The sequence below is a fragment of the Cloeon dipterum genome, chromosome 3 (genome assembly GCF_949628265.1).
Source record: "Cloeon dipterum chromosome 3, ieCloDipt1.1, whole genome shotgun sequence".
NCBI lineage: Eukaryota > Metazoa > Arthropoda > Insecta > Ephemeroptera > Baetidae > Cloeon > Cloeon dipterum.
The window spans coordinates 10095675-10118763 of record NC_088788.1 but is presented as its reverse complement, the minus strand read 5'-3'; the positions used below and the strand labels follow the sequence as shown (position 1 = coordinate 10118763).

The 23089-nt window shown below is 40.5% G+C and overlaps 3 protein-coding genes across 4 annotated transcripts in view; 2 read left to right on the top strand and 1 right to left on the bottom strand.

Annotated features, from left to right (window-relative positions):
* Positions 1-23089, top strand: part of RpL18 (ribosomal protein L18) — a 112745-nt gene that overhangs the window by 36764 nt on the left and 52892 nt on the right. The window lies entirely within an intron of this gene.
* LOC135938810 (uncharacterized) overlaps positions 3855-23089 on the top strand; it is a 28746-nt gene continuing 9511 nt past the window's right edge. Inside the window, exons 1-6 of the mRNA XM_065482747.1 lie at positions 3855-3873; positions 7835-7971; positions 8022-8229; positions 8297-8446; positions 8501-8713; positions 9864-10081. Coding sequence (XP_065338819.1) covers positions 8023-8229; positions 8297-8446; positions 8501-8713; positions 9864-10081 — 788 coding nt within the window. The 5' untranslated portion in view covers positions 3855-3873; positions 7835-7971; position 8022. The remainder of the gene's footprint in view (positions 3874-7834; positions 7972-8021; positions 8230-8296; positions 8447-8500; positions 8714-9863; positions 10082-23089) is intronic.
* On the bottom strand, positions 10269-22669 carry jim. Of its 2 annotated transcripts, none has more exons than XM_065482746.1 (4): positions 22245-22669; positions 17592-17785; positions 15186-15938; positions 10269-13549 (listed from the first exon to the last, which is right to left on the bottom strand). In XM_065482746.1, exons 2-4 carry the CDS (start codon positions 17668-17670, stop codon positions 12609-12611), a joined length of 1773 nt encoding a protein of 590 aa, XP_065338818.1. In that variant the 5' UTR covers positions 17671-17785; positions 22245-22669; the 3' UTR covers positions 10269-12608. The 2 variants fall into 2 exon arrangements, with proteins under 2 accessions (XP_065338818.1, XP_065338817.1); XM_065482745.1 differs by having other exon boundaries at positions 15102-15938; positions 22245-22668.

Sequence of the window (23089 nt, the reverse complement as noted above, 5' to 3'; positions counted from 1 at the left end):
GATAATTTTCCAGTAATGCTTCTAAATGTAATGAGTCTCAACTCACTCTCAACCACATTAGTTTATTCTGTTCTACCTCATTTAATAAATTAATCATAATTTCATAAAACCCCATTAAAGTCCTTTGTGTTTGGGGCTAATTGATATTATTATTATTGATTTCACCACGATTTAACACTCGAACGTGTTTTTTATATACAAAAAATTATGTTAGGGATGAAAGATTTTAGTTGCTATGCGGCCAGGAAGGTATCAGATGCGCGGGTATACTGCGCATGTAATGAACAGGATGAGGCCAACTCTGGGATTGCTGTGCAGCGAACACCGCACCTCTAACGTCCTTTCTGGAAGTTACAAAACAAACCCCAACCCTAAATGAAAATCTCAAATAAATGAACATCTCACTAAATTTTAGTTTTTATTCTGGGTTCCAGGTCCCAATAATACCGCCGAGCGGATAACACAGTGCCTGACTGAGTGGCTCGAGAGCAGGGCGTGGTCGCATGGATCCTATTTTTAATCATCAGCGAGGTCTCTATTTTGATATTCCTATGGTCGAATTGGTGGCTCTGTACAACAGATCGGCAACACTGCTCTCTCATTTTCACAATACTTTCATACACTTTCCGTAATACCTATTCAAAATGCTTGATTCACATAATTTATGTTGAGATGTTACGCCGCCTGCATTGGCATGCCGCGCATTTTAAAGATTGATTCGACAATCTGTTGGTAATCAAATGGCCCTATCGCATTTTCACTAACGGTGTCAAGTCCGACAGTCAGTTTCCGTACTGAGGTTCACGACGAGTAAATAATAACTCGCCCTCTGACGCCGCGAAGGTTTGTTTCGCCCGGATAGGCTGAGTCCGACTCATGGAGTCCTGACGGCAGGCAGTTGTTGAGGGAATGCTTTTGTTGAGTACCATTTTTTGATAAGCGCAACCTTTTCTATTTCTAATTGATACCACCACTATCATTTCCTATTTTTTTTATATTTCTTGTTACACATTGTCACTACGCACATCACCATAGCGATTTTGTAAATTGTGTAATGAATCAGACACATTTTCTTCTCATCTTAAGTATTCGCTAATGTTATTTCCATTTCGCCTCTTCAAAGTGAGCTTATATTTGATATTTTCCACGGAACCGAGATCTGCACCAAACGCATTTTCTATAAATTAGGATTTATTCTGGATTAGATCTAGTAGTGCTTTTCCTCTGCAAGGAGGAATCAGTCGGTGCTTGCCGTCCGCGTTTCTCATAGCTCTGCCCACCATAACTTGCTCCATTGCGTCCATTTCATTTCACCGTCAAGACATTTCCTGAAGAAATTCATATCATTGTGGCTGAGCTTCTGGTGGAGTCAGCAGCTCTTTTCTTGATTTTACGAAAACGTGCCGCCCATGCACGAACCGAAGGGCCCGATTTAGCACTCTCTCAAATTTTAGAAGGTAGTAATGGGTGAACGGGTGCCACGCTAGGGTGCTGTAAAACATGAGCGGCTTGACCATCGTCAGGTTGGCCAGGCGCTTGACGCGCGGGGTGCAGCCGCGTAGATGTTGCGCGCTGCGAAAGAGAGCACCTTGGCCGCTTTGCAGCGCGCGAAGTCTGTGTCCTTGTTCCACCGCAAGTCACTGCTCACGTGCATGCCGAGGATGCGCTGTGTGAAATGTCGTTGTACTCGAGCATTGCGCCGCCGACGGTGTAAGGGGTATTCATGCAGCACTATCGCGCGCTTTTTGTGCTGCACTCGCTAGCCGCATAGCATCGCGCCACTCTCCTTGACGTTTGAGCTCGTTGTAGTAGAGTAGAAGTAGCATTAGCAATAAACGCAGTTGAGATCTCCTGAACGACAAATGCACCCCCTGGATTTTTTTCTGTTAACTTTTGACTCTTATAAATACAAGGGATGACTGGAACTTATGCAGCAGTAAATCCCCAAATGCAGCTCAGGTTGCATAAGTTCAATACTATTTGACCCCAAGTTAGTAACCTTGACCTTTGACCTACGAAGTTAGTAATCGTGGAGCAGTTGTTGGGCGTCAAACGTTGATTATTTTGGATATAAAATTTTTCTGTTTACCACAAACAGAATCCAAGTTACAAATTACAAATCACCAAAACCATCGCCTTTTTCAAAAATCTCAAATTTTGAACCTGTGGTGCTCGCCGCTCGATGGCGCGCGCGTCTGATTCTGCGAACTCCCCCCCCCCCCCCCATTAACTGAACAAACCACTGTGAGTAAAATGGGCAATTTTAGGAATTTTCATCTAATAATTTAGGGTCCAACTTAGGTCTCCTAGGGCAACACCTCAAACGACTTTCATCAAGATCTGAAGACTTGCCAAGGGTGTCATTCTATTTGGATCCTTCCGTCAGCGTTTGGCTCTACGCTTCGTAAGTGACTGGATGGCAGCACTCAAAAACCCAAAAAATCGAATTAAAAATTTTCTACTGGCTCAAAAAAGTCCTAAATTTGGTATGCAAATGCGCGTTTGTTTTCCGCATTGGGTTGAACTAATGGCTATACATTTTGGGTCCGCGTTTCGAAAAAAAAACGTCAATTTTCGATTTCCTCCGGCACATACACGTGCATACATTGAGGAAAAGAAAAGATGAAAAGTAACGAGTTTTGTGTAAATCAAAGAAATAAAATTACATACCTGGAAGCCTGGCAGGGACAATATTGCTGCGTTTACGTTTATCCTAGTTTATCCACTATTTTTTTCAATTTTGATTTTAATAAAAGCAACACGGAAAACGGCCAGAAGGGACTTGTTTCATCGACAGCGTTCCGCGCTGTTATGAGAATATGAGTAAACAGCTTCAGCATCCCCTGTACCCCCCTCTCCGAACCCTTAAGCTCCGCCCTACCACCTCCAAAGTATCACTGAAAAAAATGTATGTTCTATTACAAAACGTGGTTGACTGTGTTTTTTGGGCGTCTGACGAGCTTAAACCATAGGCGATCGGTGGATTTCGATACACTTCAAGCAGGCCAGGACTCTGGCACCAAATTTTTTTTACCGTGGACTGTTGATTTTCACGGCCCACGGACCAGCCGCGGCACACTCCCCCGCACCCGATAATTCATATTTTTCGGTTTAAATTCGCCAGTTGTTTGAAGCCACCAACAGATGGCGCCACAGCATATTATCGTAATAAATTTACTCTGACATTTTAGACTCCATCTAGCTACTGTGCATTCTTTACTTAATATGCTCTCTTTTGACGTGCTGAAAACCAAAAAATCAGTCCTGCCATTCACCGTAAAATCGTCGGAAAAGGTGATTTTTTATTTAAAAAAAAAAGTTTTTCACGATTCTGCGGCTATTGGTGTAACCGATTTTGGTTTTCAGCACGTCAAATAAGAAAGCATATTAAGTAAAAAATGCACAGTGGCAGGATTGAGTTTGAAATCGCAGCGGAAAAAATATCTTAAAATAAAATTCATGACTAAAGTATACGGTGGTGCCGTCTGTTGGCGGCTTCGAACACTTAAGGGTTAAATAATATAACTGGTGCATTGAAGGCAGCTTCCTCGGTGGACAGCATGTTACAATCACTTGTAATTGAGGCAATAGCAAAATTGGCAAACACGTAATTAGTGTTAAATGCGTAAAATGATTGATTTATTTTTCTTTTTGTTAAAAATCTTTTCTATCTTTCCCTCTCTTCATTCGTTTATTTCTTGTATTTCGTATTTTGCGTGATAAGTGACAATGTGCAAAACTGCGCGAAAGCTAACTTGGGTGACGCACGAGTGCGACAACAAAGCGAGCAACTGCCTCGCCCTACCAATTTCTCCACCTTCGATAGGTGATAATAAGATTGCAATGCATTAGAACTTCAGTTCTGAGAATGAGGTTTGAGTACTTTTCTGGTTGAAGATGAAGCATGATTGTTTTTTTTTTTTTTTTTTGAAAATACCCACACCCGGTAGACTAACCCGAACCTTCCCAAACCCGGCCCGACGAGAGAATAAATTATCTTGTACCGGGTTTACCCTTTATCCGAGCATTTTCGGGTACCAATAAAATACCTGGCCCGGAGTGAACGCACTCTCGGTACATTTCGCACAACTCTATCGAAAACCGGAGTTAGGCACGCACGCCTATTTCCCATTCACTGACGCTGTCAAAGTCTCAAATCCCTAAAAAATCCAAAAAATCCCTTACCTTTTTCTATCTACATATCCAATTAGGTATCCGTTGCTGCGTATTCAATTCATGGCAAAACACTGATAACTTGCAGTCGGCAGTGGGCGTGTGCGACAACGAGTGTGAAGATAGCCGCTCGCAATAAGCCGCTTTTTCAGCAATGCTGCCAATCTAGAATTTCAAACGCAGATAGAGGGTAATTCGGTTAGTGCAAAAACCGCAAAAACATTATAAAATGCGTCTCTTAGTGAACAAATTAAAATATGAGCAAAATAAAGAAAGGGCAAAAAATTCAAGGGGAGGTTCCTATGAGGGGGTGCCCGTACTTGTTCTCAATTTGTTTAGTCAACTGCGTGGGTGTTAAAGGTATTATTTAGAGGCTGCGTGAAATTTATTTATGTATGTACTTCCCAACAATTCTGCTTGATAAAACTCATAGTTGCAATTAACAATTAGTTTTTGTAATAAATGAATAAATTAACATGTATTTAAATCACCAATAGAAAATAAAATTTCTCGCCCCGAATCCGGGTTTAAATAGTTTGTGTTCAACACACGTGCTCAAAGCGGCCTATTTGCGCGGATTCACAAATCACAAGCGAGCAATGCTGGAAATTAATAACTATATTTCAATAAAATATACACCAATATATATCTAAAATCACTGCATAAATAATGTCGATAAAATTCCTTGAGTATGAGCTTATGCTCCGAGAGAATTAATTAACTGATGCACTATACTTGTGACCGCGCTCGACCGCTGCAGGGCAAATGCGTATATATGAGTGGCGCCGAGACATGGCGCGTTATTTTCGACCGCTGGACTTCACTGTAGAGACCTGCGCGGTTCCGGTTTCGGAAAAAAAATACCGCAAACCGCACTCTAAAATAGAGCGTATTCCAAGACAAGAAACCGTAACCGGAAACCGGAAATATTTCATCTGGAACAGGACCGGACAAGATTTTTATTTATCAAAAAATTTTCCGGTTTTTTCATTTTCTGAAAATAAATATATAATTAAAATAATTACGGCCCGAAGCAAAAAAGAAGGCTAAAAAATTTCTTAATTTTCAGAGTGTTGTTAATTTTAATTTTCGTGTAATTCCACTTCAAATTTTTAAAATAAACATGGAATTTTTCTATTTTTGTTGTTGTTTTTTTCTCCTACAAATCCAATTTAAATCAGAATTGCAACAAATACCCACCGTTAGACTCGTCTTGGCCTCCACTAACTAGCCAAAGTGTTAAGGGGGTGCTTGTTCACATCACCTTTCAACCCCAGTGCTCCAATTATTATTATTGTTGTTTATTCTTGCCAAAGTCATAACATAAGATAAAAAATATAAACGTTACAGCTAGATATTTTTATATCAAAAATTTTACCATGTTACCTCAGGGATCAAAAATATTTTAAACTATCCAAAATTCAATCTAAATAACCACCCTATCCCTTCTTTCAAACTCAAAAATAAAAATGTTTTAAAACTATATGCAAATCAATTCAAAATTCCAGATTTTTAAAATGTTTTACTCTTTTCGAGGGGGATGAAGTATAGCAACTAAGGGGTGATGGGTATGTGCCTCTAAACCCATCAGCTGGTCAGGGTGGGTCTAGAAGAGTCCAGCGGTGAGTAGTTTTTACAATTCTAATAGTCAGAACCCGAGTTTTCGAGTTGCAAAAATAGCAACTCAAGAAAAATTTCTTTTTTTAGTTGAAGCGGAATTCTTTAAATATAAACCAGTCTCTATGAAATTTTCTGCAAAGTACGGACTTGTAATATGGGACCAATTTTGAATACCTTTTCTAATTTTCCAAAATCATATATATTAAAAAAAGTTTAATTTTTTATATTTTTGTTATTTTAAACTTTTAAACTTGTTTTAAAACTTTTTGGAATTCTATTTGTTGATGCGTAATTGCTTATTTATCTAATTCTCCTTTATAAACTAAACGAGAAAAAGATGCACCTTCACAAACTAAAATTATCCATACAAAATATTCATATTCCGGAAAAAAAACAATCTAATTGGTCAGCGCCCAGCGCTGCAGGCCAACAGAGGGGGGCGTTTCACGCCGTCGCTTCTGGTTGCATTACAGAAGGTGGCCGGCGCGCAACTCAATTATAATTTTAATTACGTTTTCATTATCAGAAATATTTGAAATTTTCGCACATGGTAGCCAATGAACCTGTCCTTGAAAATCAATAAAAAAATTTATTTATATTATACGCAGTCTCTGATAGCCATAAGGGTCCGAGTTTGCCTCTGAGAACCATTGAAATTATTAAAATGACAAAAACCTTTTTTCTTAGATGATTCTTGAATAATTTAACTTAATTTTGGGTATTTTGATTTTTCCCAAAAAAATTTTAAAAGTTCTTTAACGGACATCTGAAATTTTCAGGCGAATTTTTATCGAAATTTTTTAATTTGAGAAAATTTTGCTGAGTGAGGGAAAACTGGAAATTTAATCAGCTCTCTGAATTTAGGCAGTATTTAACGATACTATGAACTAGTGAATTTTAATGAAGCCAAACGCAGACCCCTTTTGAAAATCTGCAATTTTTGAAAAAATAAATTTTTTTTCAAGACTCAAAAGCACTATTTTTTATCTTCTCACTATTAACTTTTCATAATTTTTCTCACCCCGGAAGCAATTAATTTCCTATGCTAAAAAAAGAGGGCGCAACCGGTAAAATTCGAAAAATTGGATTTTGGGGCACTTTAGATCAGATGTACATGTTAAAAAAAGGTCTGTTAGGGTTAACTTTACATGAAATTTCATTTTTTAAAATAAAAAAAATCACTATCATTCCACTTTAAATTGAGTCTGCGTTTGAAATTCTAGGTTGGCAGCATTGATGAAAAAGCGGCTAACTTCACACACGTAAAGAGCATCATCTCTCCTTAAATGTTACGCCCACATAGCAGAACCTAAACAAATACACGTGCAATTCTCGTAGAAGACAATGGTAGACTTCAGATCGTCAATTTGACTTGATTTCAATCGTATGAAACACATTCGATGGGATCGCTTATAAGAAATTTGTGCAGGCGTTGGCCGGTAAAATATTGCATTGTGAAAAAAGTAAGTGTCTTCATTTTAGTCCATATTACAAATTACAATAATGAGATAGATACATAAACCATCGAATTAGCAACTTTGTTGTTTCCTCTCCTGTTAGTTTTTTCTATTGACCTGGTAAAATTATTACATAAAGTTTGGTGATTGTGCTTTCAAAGAACAATCTCTTAATATTTTCTCTTTAATTTTTTGGCGAAATTATTGAATTTAAGTTATATTCAGACAAGTTACGAGACACCACACCAGTGGATTTTCTTGTACAATATTAGCTATATTATATTGAACAAAAACTGTATTTTTAAATCAATTTTGAAATATTAGGACATTTTCTTAATTAATCCAAGTATCATTGCAGTCATCGAGTCGAAAATTTCCACCGTTGTATGTAGCACACATTGGAAAATGCTTTTTACGAATACATGCCAAACGTTGAATTCAAAATTCAAGGATTTTTCCATATTATAGTAAAAATGAATAATATCTTGCGAAAGATATTTATTTATCTTTTAAAATGTTTGATTTTTTTCTTGGACCAATTAAAAATGTTTTGCACGATTTTCAATTCTTTTGTATTTTTGTAGGACTTCATCTGTTCGACAGCAGTGCTGCAGTGCTCTCCCCAAGCTAAACATATTCAACTAGACACGAAATATAACATCCTCCAAGTCTCGAGTATTCTTAAGAAGATTAATAAATGTTCCGTAAATGATCTAGTCAAGTAAGCCATTTAGGAAAATTTAAAAGCGTTGAAACTAATTTAAGTTTCAGCATGTCCTTTGATTTTTTTGAAGCTGAAGAGATGAAGAAATACAGAAAAGAAAATGGACCGTTTAGAAAATTAAGCGACCTTCTCAAAGTACCGGCTATTTCGGAGGAGAAAATTGAGACTTTTTGCAGCTTGGTCGCTGAGAAAATCAGAGAAAAGAACAACAGTTTCAGGGGCGTGATCAGCCCTTATTTTCCAGATTTAAAAGAGGCATTGAATGTTTTCACTGCAATTAAATAACTCTTGCAAATTTTTCACAATTTTTACATTTTCTCAGGAGCTTTCAAACGTTGTGGGCGTGATGGTCAGCGCTGACTGCAGCATCTCATGGGCTGAAATCACCAAAGACTACCGTCTGGACAATTGGGGACAGGTGCCCATGTTCAGCGGACAGAAAAAACTTGCTCCCCACGAAATCCACGAGGCTGTATGATCATATTTTAAAAGCTTCACTTCAAATTGACACAAAATGTTTTTGAAGGTGTGCAGCGCAGTGAAGGAGATCCCTCAGAGTAGAGTTTACGTTTTTGAGAGCATCCCAAATCTATCGCCGCAACAATCGTACATCCAGCCATACATTGAGCGAAAGGAGACGCACGCCATGTTGCTAGCGCTCCTGAATGCTCGAGAACCTGTAGGAAACAAGGTTTTCTACCTCAGGTCTAAACTCCCCACTAGACTCTTCAAAATCATGGTATGAATATAAATTATTATGTATTAATTTTTTAGGTGTTTCAACGAGAAAATGGACTGTTGGCTCGCATGTTTTCTTTATAAGTTTTGGCAATTGCTTTCCTGTAACTAAGAACTATATAAAAGAGCGTTAAATTTATTTTCAGGCCAGGTCTGGCTTAACAAGTCTGTTTATTCCACGGTGATAAAATATGATTAGTACAAAATTTAAAATTACACTGGTTGAGACTAGAGCGTCCATTGGGACTGTATTTTTCTGTCCCAAGTTTGCCTTTTCCCAAAAATGATTCCCAGTAAATCCCGGCTTGTTCGTCATTCGATGGAAAATGTATCAATAATTTTTAATTTGGAATTTAAGGTGTCAAATTTAAATTTTAAATTAAAAATAATCATCCTTTTCTTGCGCATATGTTATCAAATTTTACTGTCGGAGCCGTTGAAGGCGAATTTGGACAATTGGAGGTCAATTGGACAATGGACGGAATTTTTCGCGTTCTAATTTTTACGTGACACTTATATTTGCCTTATAAATTACTACTTGTTAATTTAAATGGTTAAATTCCAGGTTTGAAGCTTGGGATTGGGAGCGTTCCCTATTTATTTGCTATCTCAAAAATCATCGAAGATTGAGTTCTGTGAATGAAAGGTGGACTGCAATTCTTGACTGCGTCCCCCATTCCCGAGTTTCTATTCTAGAATTTCTCCATCTAATAAAAAGTACTTTAAGCAAATATATAAGTGTCACCTAACAATTTCAACGCCACAAAATCCCGTCCAATCACCAAAAAATTCGCTTGGAAGTGCTCATTGTGATTCCTGTCCCAAAAAATACCCAATTCCGGCCAAATTCACAAAACCGCGCTTATAATTCTGCTCACGATCTGCATCTGAATTTTCCCTGGTACCTGAAAATTTCCCAGCCCGGTGGATGTTCCAGTTGATAAATTTTGGCTCAATCCGCTTATTTCCGATTTATTTTAAATATTTAAAATTATCTTTCTGTATTAATTCAGGAATTATAATAAGCAAGCTTTTGAACAGGGTAACCGCATTAAATTTCAACTGGATATACTGAATCATTTTATCCGATTTTAACAATAATAATATGAAAGCAATATTCTTATAAATTGTTACTCGTTCTGTTTGAACAGGTAGGAAATGAAAGAATCTCATCGAGGCCTCTGGTGACCAGGTTGCTGCAGGGCGAGTGCGTGGGAGAGAACGATCCGTGCCGCCTCACTGATCTCAACCCTGAAACCTTCGACGCCTTCTCCAAGCTGCCAGGCGTGCAGCAGGAGGCGTACTCGAACGCTCTCATATTGGCCATGTCCTTTCTCAAGTTGCTTCCCATCGAGATGAGCGACAGGAGGTGAGAAAAATCGTTTGGTGCTGTCGATAACCTTTGGCGCTTTAATAAAGGATTTGTTATCATCATATGAGGGAGGAATTAATCTTTAAAAGCTCATGAAAAATATTAGGGCTCGCAAAACACAATTTTGTGAGCAGTTAAAACGAATTAAAATAAAATAGACCAAGAGAAGGAAAACGCACAAGCATTTCATTTTCAGTAAAGTTCTGAGTTTATTCGTAAGTCGATCTGATTTTTAAAAATTATGCTCAATTTGTTGAGATGGCCGCACACAGTGTTTAACTAGCTGTGGAAATTAAATTAGTTTAATACAACACCGAGACGATTGAGTAGCAGGAACTTTTAACGTCATTTTGTCTCTCCTCTAGGAACAAACACGCTGTGTCTGAAAAAATGAAACACGATTGATGGATTGTAAGCACACTCACTCACTCACAAATTCAATTTTTTTAACTCGTTGCACAGTCTTGGATGCTTTCTTACTTTCTTTGCACTCGCTCGATCACAAAAAAAAGTATGAACGAATCGGAAAGAAAAGGAATTGAGAGTCGTATACATCGTTCTTTTTAAATTAAAACGTACAGAAACAAAATTTGGAACCAGCTTATGAAAGACAAAACGTGGCCAATTGTTGCTTGGCAAAACACAAAAATAGCCATTGACATGATAGCAGTCGTTCTTCAGCATTTTGTTTAAATTTCTTAACAGAGTTGATTGCTTGTGACCTTAGACATTGTCTTTCGCTACATCGCTCTAAAAATAAACTCTATCGCTCTAATCTTTCAATAGTATAATCCAATTTGAAAGAAAATGCTTGCATCTTGATTTGTAATTGATTTTACTGTGTATCACAATGGAAATTCAGTCTAAGATCAATCCCGATGATCCACTTTTACTATGTGCCGTGATGTGTTTATTTTTTTAAGTCAATTGTTAGAGCAACAAATAGGTATATTTTATTTTTCTGCAGGAGGAAATGCATCTGAAGTTTGTTTGAACGCGAACGAAACGTTGGAACGTCGAAAGCGCGGCAATTTTGAGACAGAGTAAAAACCTAGAGCATTTTTTTAAACTTTTACTGGCTTTTCCCTGCATTTTGAAATAGTTTATTTTGAGCTTTAAAATGCATGTGTACAATAACAGCTTGGAAATTTTTTAATCACAGTGACAAACGAAAGGATGGATGTAAACTGCAGGAGATGCTTGAAATCTCGTTTAAAATCTTTTTCATTTTCTTTCTAAATTTTTTCTCTTGAGTCGATCAACGTATGAGATGTGACGAAAAAGACGCACCAAGCAATGCAAAAATCAAAAAAGCCTTTTTGTAATGTCCATACCCTCGAAGCGGGCGCATTTTTGCTTGTGTATTAGTGTAATATCCTTAATTGCGAGAAGCAGCTTTTTGACCAAAGAACGCAGATCTTTCACCAAAACACGAAAGTTTCTTTGTAGCGACGAGCCGCCGTCACGGTCGAAAAAGGTGGAATTTGACGAAAATTGATTGGCCAATTTTGCCTCTGATTTGCCCTTAAAAATAGGGGCTTGGGAATTGATTTCGAGAAGGTAAGAAACGATGAGGAATAATTTTTTTCTGAAACTGAGGTAAATCTAAGTGTAAATTACGTGGCGTTTTAAAAAGGGAGTAAACTTAATTAAAATCTTTTGATTTTTTTTAAGTTAATAATATGGGTGGAATTTTAAATTTAAAACTGAAATTAACAGTGGTGACTTAGTGCGATCTGGCTGGGCGAGAAGAATCCAAAGGACATTTAATTTTTAAAATTGCTTCACTTGGAGATGAAATACCGAGCTTTCAAAGTTTTCCAAAATAGACAAGTTGTATAAACCCTTTGTGTTCGAAGCCGCCAACAGATGGCGCAACCATAGACTTTCTTAAAAATTTCGTTTTAAGGCACTTCCGCTGTGATTTCAGACTCAATCCTGCCACTGTGGGTTCTTGACTTAAAATTGTTTATTTTGATGTGCTGAAAACCATAATCAGTTCAGCCAGTCGCCGTAGAAACGTTGGAAAAAATTTTATTTCAAAAATTAGCTTTTCACGATTCTTCGACGGTTGGTTGAACCGATTTTGGTTTTCAGAACGTCGAAAGAAAGCATATTAAGTGAAGAATTCACCGTAGCTAGATTGAGTCTAAAATCGCAGCGGAAGTGCCTTGAAACTAAATTTTTAAGGAAGTCTATGGTTGCGCCATCTGTTGGCTGCTTCAAAAATTAAGGGGTAATACAACTGGTCAATTGCCCAGTAAAATTTTGTTTGACCCCACGCTAATTTTGTCCTCGGACCTGTGACTTATGATTTTTAAAATAACATTACGCCACAAGAATCTGGCAACTTTGTTTTTCCTATAAAATGGATTTAATCCAACACCGTTTTTACTAAAGAAAAACTTCTCAACAGGTTCAGAAAAGCTTTGATTTTTCCCCATCCCGACCCTAAAAGGTGGAAAAATTCGTCTTTCCCGCCGTTTGCAACCGCGAGGCAGGCTCGTTTGGCTTTGGAGGGAGCTCACTGGCTGACGGGAATGTTTCCCGGCTGCTGCTGTTGGGGCGGGCCAAGCGGCTGTTGCGGCTGCATGCCGAGCAGCGGCTTGAAGTCTGCGGCTGCGGCGAACTGGTGGCCCTGGTTGAAGGATGGCGCGTAGCACTGCGGGAAGTAGAGCTCGTGCTTGACGATGGGCAGGAGGGCGGCGGCCGCGGCCGCCGTGGGCTTGCACTCGGCCAGCAGCTTGGCGCGGCTCTTCTGCGGGTTCATGTGGTTGTCGATGTGCTTCTTGACCTCGGCCTCGGTGGAGAAGCGGCGCCGGCAGTTGGGCATGGGGCAGCAGAAGGGCCGCTCGCCCTGGTGGGTGCGCGCGTGCTGGTCCAGGATGGCCTTCTGCCGGAAGTCCTTGCCGCATTGGCCGCACTTGTACGGCTTCTCGCCCGTGTGGATGCGCAGGTGCTGGTTGAGGATGGTGCGCTGCCGGAAGTTGCGGCCGCAGTAGGCGCAGCCGTACGGCTTTTCGTTTGTGTGGATGCGCAGGTGCTGCGTCAGGTGGCTCTGCTGCCGGAAGCGCTTGCCGCACTCGGGGCACGGGTACGGCCGCGACTCGATGTGCACGCAGCCGTGCTGCAGCAGGGTCGACTTCTGCTTGAACTCCTTTTGGCAGATCGGACAGCGCACGTACAGCGGCATGCCGCGGTTGTTGTGGTGCGCCTCCTGCTGCTGCTTGACGGTGGCGCCCTGCGGCGGCGGCTGCTGCTGCTGTTGCTGCTGCTTCAGGTACTGCAGGGCGCCCAGGTTGCCGCCGAACACCGAGTGCTGCACGCCCTTGCTGTCCTTGAAGTAGGCGCTGTACTGCTCGTCGCCGGCCAGCTCGTCCTCCTTGCTGTCCGGCGGGTAGGGCACGTCCTGCGGCCACAGGGTCGGCGTGCTGCCGTTCTTGAACACCAGGTGCGGACTCACATCTGCAACCGAGCAACCGATTAGTCTGTTTCGCCATCGCACTCTCGTGCAGCGATAGTTTTTTGTGCGTGAGAGCAGCGCGGCACACCAGCTACAGCCCCGCGAATGCAATGAATTTTCCGATTTTTGGCTTTAATCAATCTGTCCGAATTGTGAAAAAAGCACTCGCACTCACGGCGGACGTCGCACCTCTCTAAACCGTTAGTTATTATGTGTTTTCGGATTGGGGAGTATAGCAAATAGATTATAATAAAGTTTTGTTTGAGTTACACTCTGGACAGCAGCCAAATATTTTTTCAATTTAATAAAAAAGTGGCTATAACTTTGGGAATAACTCCCAAGCTCCTCTAAAGGACATGAAAGGTGGGATAACTTCTCTGGAGGAAAAATCTGAATAAAAAACGCGTAATAAAGGGATGAAGAATTTTAAACCCTCTTTTTCCTAGATTTTTAATATCTATATAAACTGAGTTTTTAAAGACATAGTTAGAATTATTTTAAATAAAAATATGATATTCCCTTGAGGAATTGGCCAATTATTGTGGAACTCTTTAGCGTTCAAAACCAACTGATGGCGCCACCGTTCATATACAATTTATGGACACTTCTGCTCCGATTCAGATTGATTTCCTCTATGAGCATTCTTGGCGTAAAAATATTTAATTTGATGCCCTGGAAACCAAAATCAGTTCAGCTAATCACTGCAGAAACGGCAGCAATGATTTTTTGCTTTGCAAATTTGATTTTAAGGTGACTATACGGTTGGCAGAACTAATTTTAGATTGCAGTTTGACTTATTAAATCTTTTAACGCCTGGAATTATCAGTAGCAGGATTTGGAAGTGTTGCGAAAATTGTAAATGAATGGTGACGCTGTCCCTTAGTGGATTTGAACTCTATGAGGCCTTTATTTAAATTAAATTCAATCGATATTTGCTTTAAAATAAGAAATTTGAGACATGTTTAGGACTGTACCCTTTAATTATCTTTACTTTGAAGATCTAACCTTTTCAATCATTTGGTAAATTCGTCTAAAATGGAAAACGAAACGTGAAATTTTTAATTATCTTAACTCTTCAAACGTACCCTGACCTTATCCTTGGTTTAATCACTGCGCCAGAATCTATCAGGTCTTAACAACTTTTCCTTATACTTGAATAACGTTTCCCTCTTGCATTATTCATTAATGTTATCATTTGGGATTTGGGTATAATTTGATTTTTCTATAAATCAATAGTCCTCAACGTGTCTTTCAACTCAGATTTTTCCCAAGACCCAGAGAAGTTTTCGTTTCTCACCGCTCACGTCCTCAGAAGGCGATTGAGGAGCCGCCGCCAGCGAGTGGCTGCACCTAGCGGCGGCTCGGCGCACTAGCGGAGACCGGAAGAGGGGAGAGGGCGAGGGCGACCGTGCGGCGGTGCGAGTGAACGAGCGAGCGCGAGGAGAAGGGCCAGAGCCCTGGCAGGGTGGTCTGCCGCGTGAACAGGGTGATGACGATGAGGGGATGGTGGAACGCAGGCGGCTGGGGGTGGTCGGTGATGCGTGTTCTGCTCGCCTTGGTGTGTGCGGACGTGCTGGTTGAGGATGGCCTTCTGGCGAAAGTGCTTGCCGCACTCGGCACACCCGAATGGCTTCTCACCCGAGTGGATGCGCAGGTGCTGGTTGAGGATGGCGCGCTGCCGGAACGTCCTCTCGCAGTAGCCGCACGAGTAGGGCTTCTCGTTGGCGTGGATGCGCAGGTGCTGCGTCAGGTGGCTCTGCTGCCGGAAGCGCTTGCCGCACTCTGGACACCCGTACGGCCGCGCGTCCGTGTGGATGCGCTCGTGCTGCAGCAGGGTCGACTTCTGCTTGAAGTCCTTGCCGCACACCTGGCACTTGAACAGCCGCAGCTCGCTCTTGACGCCCTTGAGCGGGCCCCCGAGCTGCGGCGGCTGGCCCAGCTCGCCGCCCCCCGTCTGCGGCTGCGGCGGCGGCGGCTGCTGGTACTCCTGCTCGGGCTGCTTCAGGTAGTGCAGCGCCCCGAAGCCCCCGCCCAGCAGCGGCGGCGGCCCCGGACCCATGCCCCCGCCCTGCGGAGGCCCTCGAGGGTAGTTGTAGCCGCCGCCGTTGAAGGTCGGCGGCGCCGGCGACGCCCCCTTGTCGCCGCCCTTGTCCGCCTCCGGCACCGCCTCCGCCGCGAACGGAGACTGCGGCGCGGACGCCTGCTGCCCGCCGCCGCCTCCCTCGCCGGGGCTGCTACTCAGGTACGCGTCCTGCGGCGCCGACTGCTGCTGCGGCGCCGTCGGCACCGCCGCCTGCCCGCCCGACTGCTGCTGCTGCTGGGGAGGCAGCGACGGCCACTGCCCGGCCCGTTCCATGCCGTCCTTGTACAGCACATACGGACCACCGCCATCTGAAACAGGATTTAATCAGTTTCGGAAATATCTTAAAAAATTGAGGCATCTAAAAATGAAAGTTTAAACTGGAATTTAAGACTTCATTTGGTAAAATTTTTAACATCCACTCGCGACGGAATTTTAGAGAGATCTCACGGTGAAAAATAATGTAAAGCTCAAAACAATCTAAGGCAATCTCAAAATAAGATCTTGAACCGTTTCTTGCTTAATAACTGGTTAATATTCCGCAGAAAACATTAAATTTAATTTACGTTATTACAATAAATGAAGCTCTCCAGATGCAAAATATTCCTATTTTATCAAACGAACCTCTAAAAAAACAGTGCGTTTCCCACCATTTAATTACTATAGCGATAACAGTTTGCTAAATTCCCCCCATCAACGGAAAAGGAAAATTTCCAATTATTTCAAATGGAAATTTACATATAAATTATACTGCAAGCTGGGAAAATGTTTAGTAAAATTCCTTATGGATTAAATTGAAATTAAAGCTTACATTCCATTACAAGTCAATACTACTTTTTTAAATGTATCAAAGTTATTGAACTTAAGTACTTTTAAACAAATTAAACTAAGATCCCCGGGGGAAGTCTTCGATCTGGTCTTATGAGCGAGTCGTGAAGCAAGGGGTTCGTTTCAAAATCTAATTTAGAAGCCAGTTTTTGACTGGTCCAATGATTTTTATTAATAATGCGTATTTTTTGACGAGACGAATTGATTGGGTAAATATTAAAATTCCAGCAAATATTTAACCGTCGTCTCTGGTTAATCATTTAAAACGTAAATATCTTCATTAAGGCTTGAAATATTTTTTCAAATCACGACAGGCTACACGAATCTAATGAGTCTAACGCCATCAAAAAGTACCAAAGTGGACTTAATTAATATCAAACGCAATTATTTGCATTGTAATCGTAAATCGAAAAGCACTAAAACGAGCATGAATGTTAACTGTTTGTCCAAGTCTCTTTAGATAGTTTTTGTTTTAAATAGCTCTTCCTTTACTCAAAATAATTCTTAAATAAAATGTCCTAGAATTACTAAACATGTTTCAATGGAAAATTATATTGAAGCAATTCAATTCTAGTCACGTCTTGACCGTTTTTAGTTTTCCTTCAGTAATGATTCAATACTGAGTAGTACGGCAATACAAATCAAGTTTTTTTTCTTGAGCAGATCGACCTTCACTAACCTTCACAAAATGTTTGCTCAATATTAACTGCACTTGGCCTTGACGTTCCTTTAAATTTTATTTTAATACTCGCGAGTCCGTTAAACCTTTTATTGAAAAATAAATAAATAAAATAAAAAAAACATCTGTAACGGCCTACCAATCATTCAAATTGCAAATCAAACCGAACACTGCTGAAACAAAACAAAAGGCATTGCGTGAAAAGGAGGCTGACCGCCGCCGCCGCCGCCGATGCTGCAACGGAACGCGCGCACGTCACTTTCGATATTGAAAAGGAGCATTCAATTTGCCGTGTGCGTATCATTACAAGGCGCATTACGAATTCTTTTCCTCTACAAAAAGCATCTCGCGCGCGCACGCCTTTGAAAGGAAACGCGTGTTTGTCGTTTAATCCAGTTTCGATTCAGTTTGCAAAAACAAACCGTTGTCTTTTATTTAGATTGAGAAAACTGAATACCTTGAGCAAAGCAGTACATGAACTGCCGAGGTAGTTTGAGGCAGGCCGCAAAGGAGGCCGAAAAGTTGATGGCCGCCATGTCTCGGGGGGTGGGTTGCGGGCCGGCAGGGGCGGTGCTGCAGGGGTGCACATGCCCTGCCACTTCGGAGGCCGTGTTCGCCACACTAGCAACAAATTCTGCGACACCTCTCAGACTGAAACATACAAATTAATCATAATTCGTGAGAAAATATTTTTTTTAAAAAGTATAATTATCATTTTTAATTTATGATAGAAAAAAGAAATACGCCCACAGGTAATTTATGAAATTAAAATAAATGGTGAGACTCTGCACGTGGTATTAATTCAGGATTGTTTGCTATTAGGGAACTTTAAAAAGGAAAAAAAGGAAATCTCGTACTGTACAGCGGCTGTTTCGGCCTCGCAAGCCTTTCATAAGCAGTACTTTACTTTTAGCTGTAACATTTAGCTGCAGAGAGTTCTGAATAAGCGTCAAAAACGCCCGGCTTTACTCATTACTGATGAATGAAATCTTGTCAACTCCACCTCTCACACTTCCTGTTATTTCTTAACCTTCTCTCACAAAATTCACAAGGTTAAAAAACAATTTTCGTCTGAAAATGATTATATTCTCAAAATTTATTGAGAGCTAAATGTTTATGGAACCTAATACGAGTTTAAAAAATTTGCGACACAAATAAAAGAGATCGTGTTGCATTATTTGGCAAAGGTGGAGATTGTTGCTCTAATGGGAGTAATAATAAGCAGAATCGTAAAATGTTAGGCTATATAATTCCCTTAAATATTTTTACAGGCTCTTGGCTCTCTTACAAATATTTATTGACTGTATGGTTTTATTTTTTCATGAAAATAAAATAAAATTAACTATCAAATGGGTTATGTCTGCGCAGATTTACCAAGGGTGGATTGTTAAAGTGGAATGATACTGGGCAACAATTGAAAATTATTTAAATTGTTGGATGCCTTTAACAATTGACAGATAAACAATTTGTTCAACAATTTGCAATAATAAAAAAATGACCTTCCTACAATAAAAATTCAAATTTTGCCAATTTTCTCCAAAATTTACAGTGCTCGAACATATTTTCTTGGCAAATTCCGATTCCTCTCGTCGAGATCTGTTCAACGGTGTTTGCCACTTATTGGGGAAACTCTTGGTTTTGAAATTAAATCGGATTTCAAGTAAGGAGACAGCCATTACCACTTGAAAAGCACGCTAACTTTCCAGCCAATTTTCTCAAAAAATTACAGCGCTCCTTAGGTCAATTTAGGCTTTAACTGAATCCTAAGGGACGAGTTTATGCATTGGCAACAAGCATTTTCCAGGCTTTTGCAGTATCATTCCTCTTTATTTAAGTGCAAAAAATTTAACAGTTTTCATTGTATTGTTGAATTTCAAATTAATTAACGTTGTGTAATTTCTTTCATTTTTTTTTTATTTTCTATTCAAGATCTGAGAAAAACGATGAAACTAAATTTCATTTTAATTTTGATAATTTATTTGGAATTAAGGGATGTAAAGGGTTGCCGCGTTGATCCGTATATAAATTTACAAAAACGGTGGTAATAAAAGTTCAACACCATACAGGCTTAATCCCACAGCAAACTTCGTAGGTCAAAGGTCAAGGTCGCGAAAATTCGTTGAAAAAAATAAATTAACAAAATTCTCACACACCTTTGTCCATCGCACCAAAATTATTCTGCTGCATAAATTCAAATAATGGAAAAGCAATTTAGATATTCTCTTTCTAAACTAGTGATATTGCATTTCAATGAGTAAGAGAAATTTGAAATTCATGAGAACCATTTGTGTAGATTAAATTATATCGATTTCAAAGTAATTAATTTCCTAAGTCTGCGATTCCTGTAAAACCTGCTTGACGCTCGGTTAGTTCTAAACTGCAAACTTCTAAGTCGATTATGCCCTTTCTTCGTAGATGCAGAGCGAAAGTTGAAGCACACATATATAGTTCTTGCTCTGGTAGGAAAGGGGTGGAAATAATGGCGCATCTGCCACTACAGGACAAGTACTCATCCAACAATTTTTATTAAATTTGTTTGTTTGAGTTTGAGCACCAATTTTTTTTACAAAAACAGTGTCTAAATAATTATCAGTAAATAAGAAACTATAGAATTGCGCATTACAAAATGAAGAAAAAAGCTAAACAAAACGTTTATCAAAACCTGTTTTTCTATTTCTTTCTATTTTGAATGAAAAAAGCAAATTTTAGCGACCCATTAACATTCTTCGCATCTCCATTTGAAAGTTTTGCTCCTCACTATGATCAAACCCACAAGATAAACTCGTCAGATATTAAAATAAAAAATAAATATGGGCTGGTTTTTGGTTGTTTTCGTTTCAGAAACAGTCTTTAATATTGTCTTTCGCAGCGCATTTATTACCAGATATAATCGCTTTCGTGCATGCAGAAGCACATAAAAACATTCGTTATTGCCTGCTTCTTCTCATATGGCGAAAGGATGAAATGAAAACGTTTTTTTGCTCTCCGTGCCCGCGCGGATATTAGATTTGTTTTGTAATTGTCGCCGGGGTTTCTCTCTCTCTCTCTCTCTCTCTCTGGTATAAAGCTGCTGATCCTTTTTTTATTCGGACTCGTTTTACGACAGAAATTCTGGCGGCAATAATAATTGTGTCGGATGACGAGCAAAAAGTAATTATTTCGGTCTTATCGGCCGGACAAAAGTGTTTCGTGCGTAACTTAAATGGAATTTTGCGAGGGTCGCAACACAAACACTGTCATTAAATTTATTGGCACTGACCGACGTTGCGCAATATACACACACATGTGATTCACTCACTCGCTCTCTCTGCTCGGCAGACAAAACTTCGCCCGCCAGCTTTGTCTAAACCGAAACTGAAAATTGGGACAGTAAATGTAAACGGATCAAACGGATATAACAGAGCCGAAAATCTAGTTGTTTTGAAAAGGGGTTCTTCGTTTCTGGCTCGATCTTTTAATTATTCAAGTGGATTTGGTGGAAAAAAGAATATTTTTGATAACAAAAAATTGGGCGTGACGCATTTAAGTCAAATGAAGTCGTTTAAAATCTAATTTTTCAAATAATTTTTAATAAAAATGAAGGCGAAGGAATTCCAAAGGAGGAAAAAGCAGCATACTTAGCCTCAAGGGTGCATAAAAAGTTGGTGGTGCGCTAAATAAGCTATTTTGAGTGAGGGAATTGAGACTTAAAAGAGCTCTTCACTTGGAAATAGAGGAAAGCTTTCACCGGATGTTCATTTTTCATCTATTTTTCCTCATTTTAATTTGTTTGATTGTGATATCTTCAAAAGGTGCCTCTCTAAAATTTCAAACACTATTGAATGGCATTTCTTCCATTTCAAACGTTTTGACACTAGAATGTTTGATGGGGGGTTAAGCTTGCTTGCTTGTCATTCCATTAAAATAAATTTAGTAGCCGAATTTCAAGAATCAGCATTTCTATGTGGGCTACAAATTGAACAATTTAATGCAAGCGCAATAAATGATTTTTTATAAAGCTGAGTGAGCGTTCCCCTTTTCAATGAAAACCTCAACAATGGGCAAATGAATTGTATGTACTTGGCAGCGTTAGCATCAGCAATGGGCCCATTGTTGCGAGTGGCCACCAACAATTGTATGAATGAGTCTCAATGAAAAATGAGCGAACAGCGAATAAAATTGAGATTGCCCGGTTTGAGCAGGTCTGACCACATATGTTCATCCAGTTCTGCGTCAGTCAATTGATTAAAAAAAAACTTTTGTTGCTAGATTCTGTAAAAAATGTTTTACTTTTGCACAATATTAGAAGATACCTGTAATTTTATGAATTAAAATTACCTGAGTTCATTTTTAAAGTTTAAAATCTGATTTCTCAATGGGAGAAAATCAATTTTATGACAGTCCTCTTGATTGGACGGAATTAAAGTGACAATTTACACGAACACATTATAGTTGTTATCTTTACAGCGAAAATTATCAGCAAATACTGCGTAAATTCCGATTTTCAATTAATTTTAAATAATTTAAAGGCCTGAGGTGCCAAAACAGCTGCTGCACGTGCATTTTTTTGACAAATAAATATTTCGCCAGGAGCTAGCCATCGCCCTGAATTGTTTTCCAGGCAGAGTTTTACTTTTCGTTAATTTTAAACAATTTATGGGACATCAGGAATACAAAAATACGTTTTTTAGCAAAGAAATGATATTTTGGTTGAATTGGCAAGGCACCGGAAAGTGCGAAAATTTCCGCTGAGTGTGAGAACTGAGAAAGCGTCGCGTCGATTGAGAAATCGCAGAGAAGAGAACGAGAGAGAGAGAGAGAGAGCAAGCAGCTCTGGGGCGAACTTGTTAAAATTGCTGTCGGGCCGTCTGGCACGCGGCATTGATTTTCTCGACGCGCGCGGCTCCTTTGCATCCGCCGCCGTCTGGCTCGGCGTCTGGCGGCCCCGGGGCCCCGGAGGCCGGCCCAGGGCCCTGCGGGGCCGGACGGCAGGGGGCGGCCGGCGCCCAACAGGGCCCCCGGAAGCGGGCCCGACGGGGGCCGGCGGGCGGGGCAGCGGAGGGCGGGCGGGCGGCCCGGCGAGACGGAGGCCAGACGAAAATGAAAAGAATCGATGCACTCTGTGACTCACCGTGCGAAAAAGAGGAGAACAATTGGGAGGCGGCCGCTGCGTCAATTACATCACTGGCACGCACTCGGCCGAGGGACACTGGCTGTCCTGTCCTGTCCGGTCGGACAGCGGGGCTCACTCAGCGGGCCTCATGCTGGCCGCACGGAGCAAAATAGACTGGCTCCGGCCGGCGGTGGCGCGGCTCGACTGCGCAATGTTGTCGCTCTTGCCCTCGCCGCCGCGTTCTCCACCTCGCTCTCTCTCTCCCGCCGAGTCTCGAGTCTCTCTCGCTCTCTCGGTGTGACCTCGACAATGGTCCTCTCGCAACCCTTCCGCGCTGCTCCAGCCACCGCGGCTAATTACCACGCGCGCTGGCTGCCGTGCCGATTTTCGCCAATCGCCGATCGAGCCCGGCCGCCTGCTTCATTAATTCGCAGTTTGACGCGGCGAGAGGCGGTACTGCACACTCGCACACACACACTAAACTATTCCTCTCGGGCATTTAAATGCCTCGCGGATCATTTATCCAAGATGTAGAGGTGCTTTTTGGAACCGCTCCAGCTCCGAGGAATTATTCAATCTCTAACGAGATAACGATTTATTTCACGGCGAATTTTTTGCAACCAGGAAAGTCTAATATAACTTGCCATTTTTAAATTATGTTGTCAATTCACTCAGGCTTTATTAAAATTTATGAAATATTGTCAGATGTTTTTTCTCTTTTTTAATCTCCAGTTCTTTTCCTTGAGAAGATGGAAATTCACATGAAAAAAGCAAATATGGAGAATAAAGAAGTATGAAATTCAACAGATTTTACTGTATTTTAGTTTAATAAATCTATTTCTTTTTTATTTTCATGAGTATTT

Coding starts and splice junctions, on each gene's coding strand:
- jim (XM_065482745.1), bottom strand. CDS start 17,670: ATGGCGGCCATCAACTTTTCGGCCTCCTTTGCGGCCTGCCTCAAACTA. Junction 15,939..17,591: donor CATGTACTGCTTTGCTCAAG/GTATTCAGTTTT, acceptor ATCCTGTTTCAG/ATGGCGGTGGTCCGTATGTG. Junction 13,550..15,101: donor GCACGTCCGCACACACCAAG/GCGAGCAGAACA, acceptor GCTCGGTTGCAG/ATGTGAGTCCGCACCTGGTG.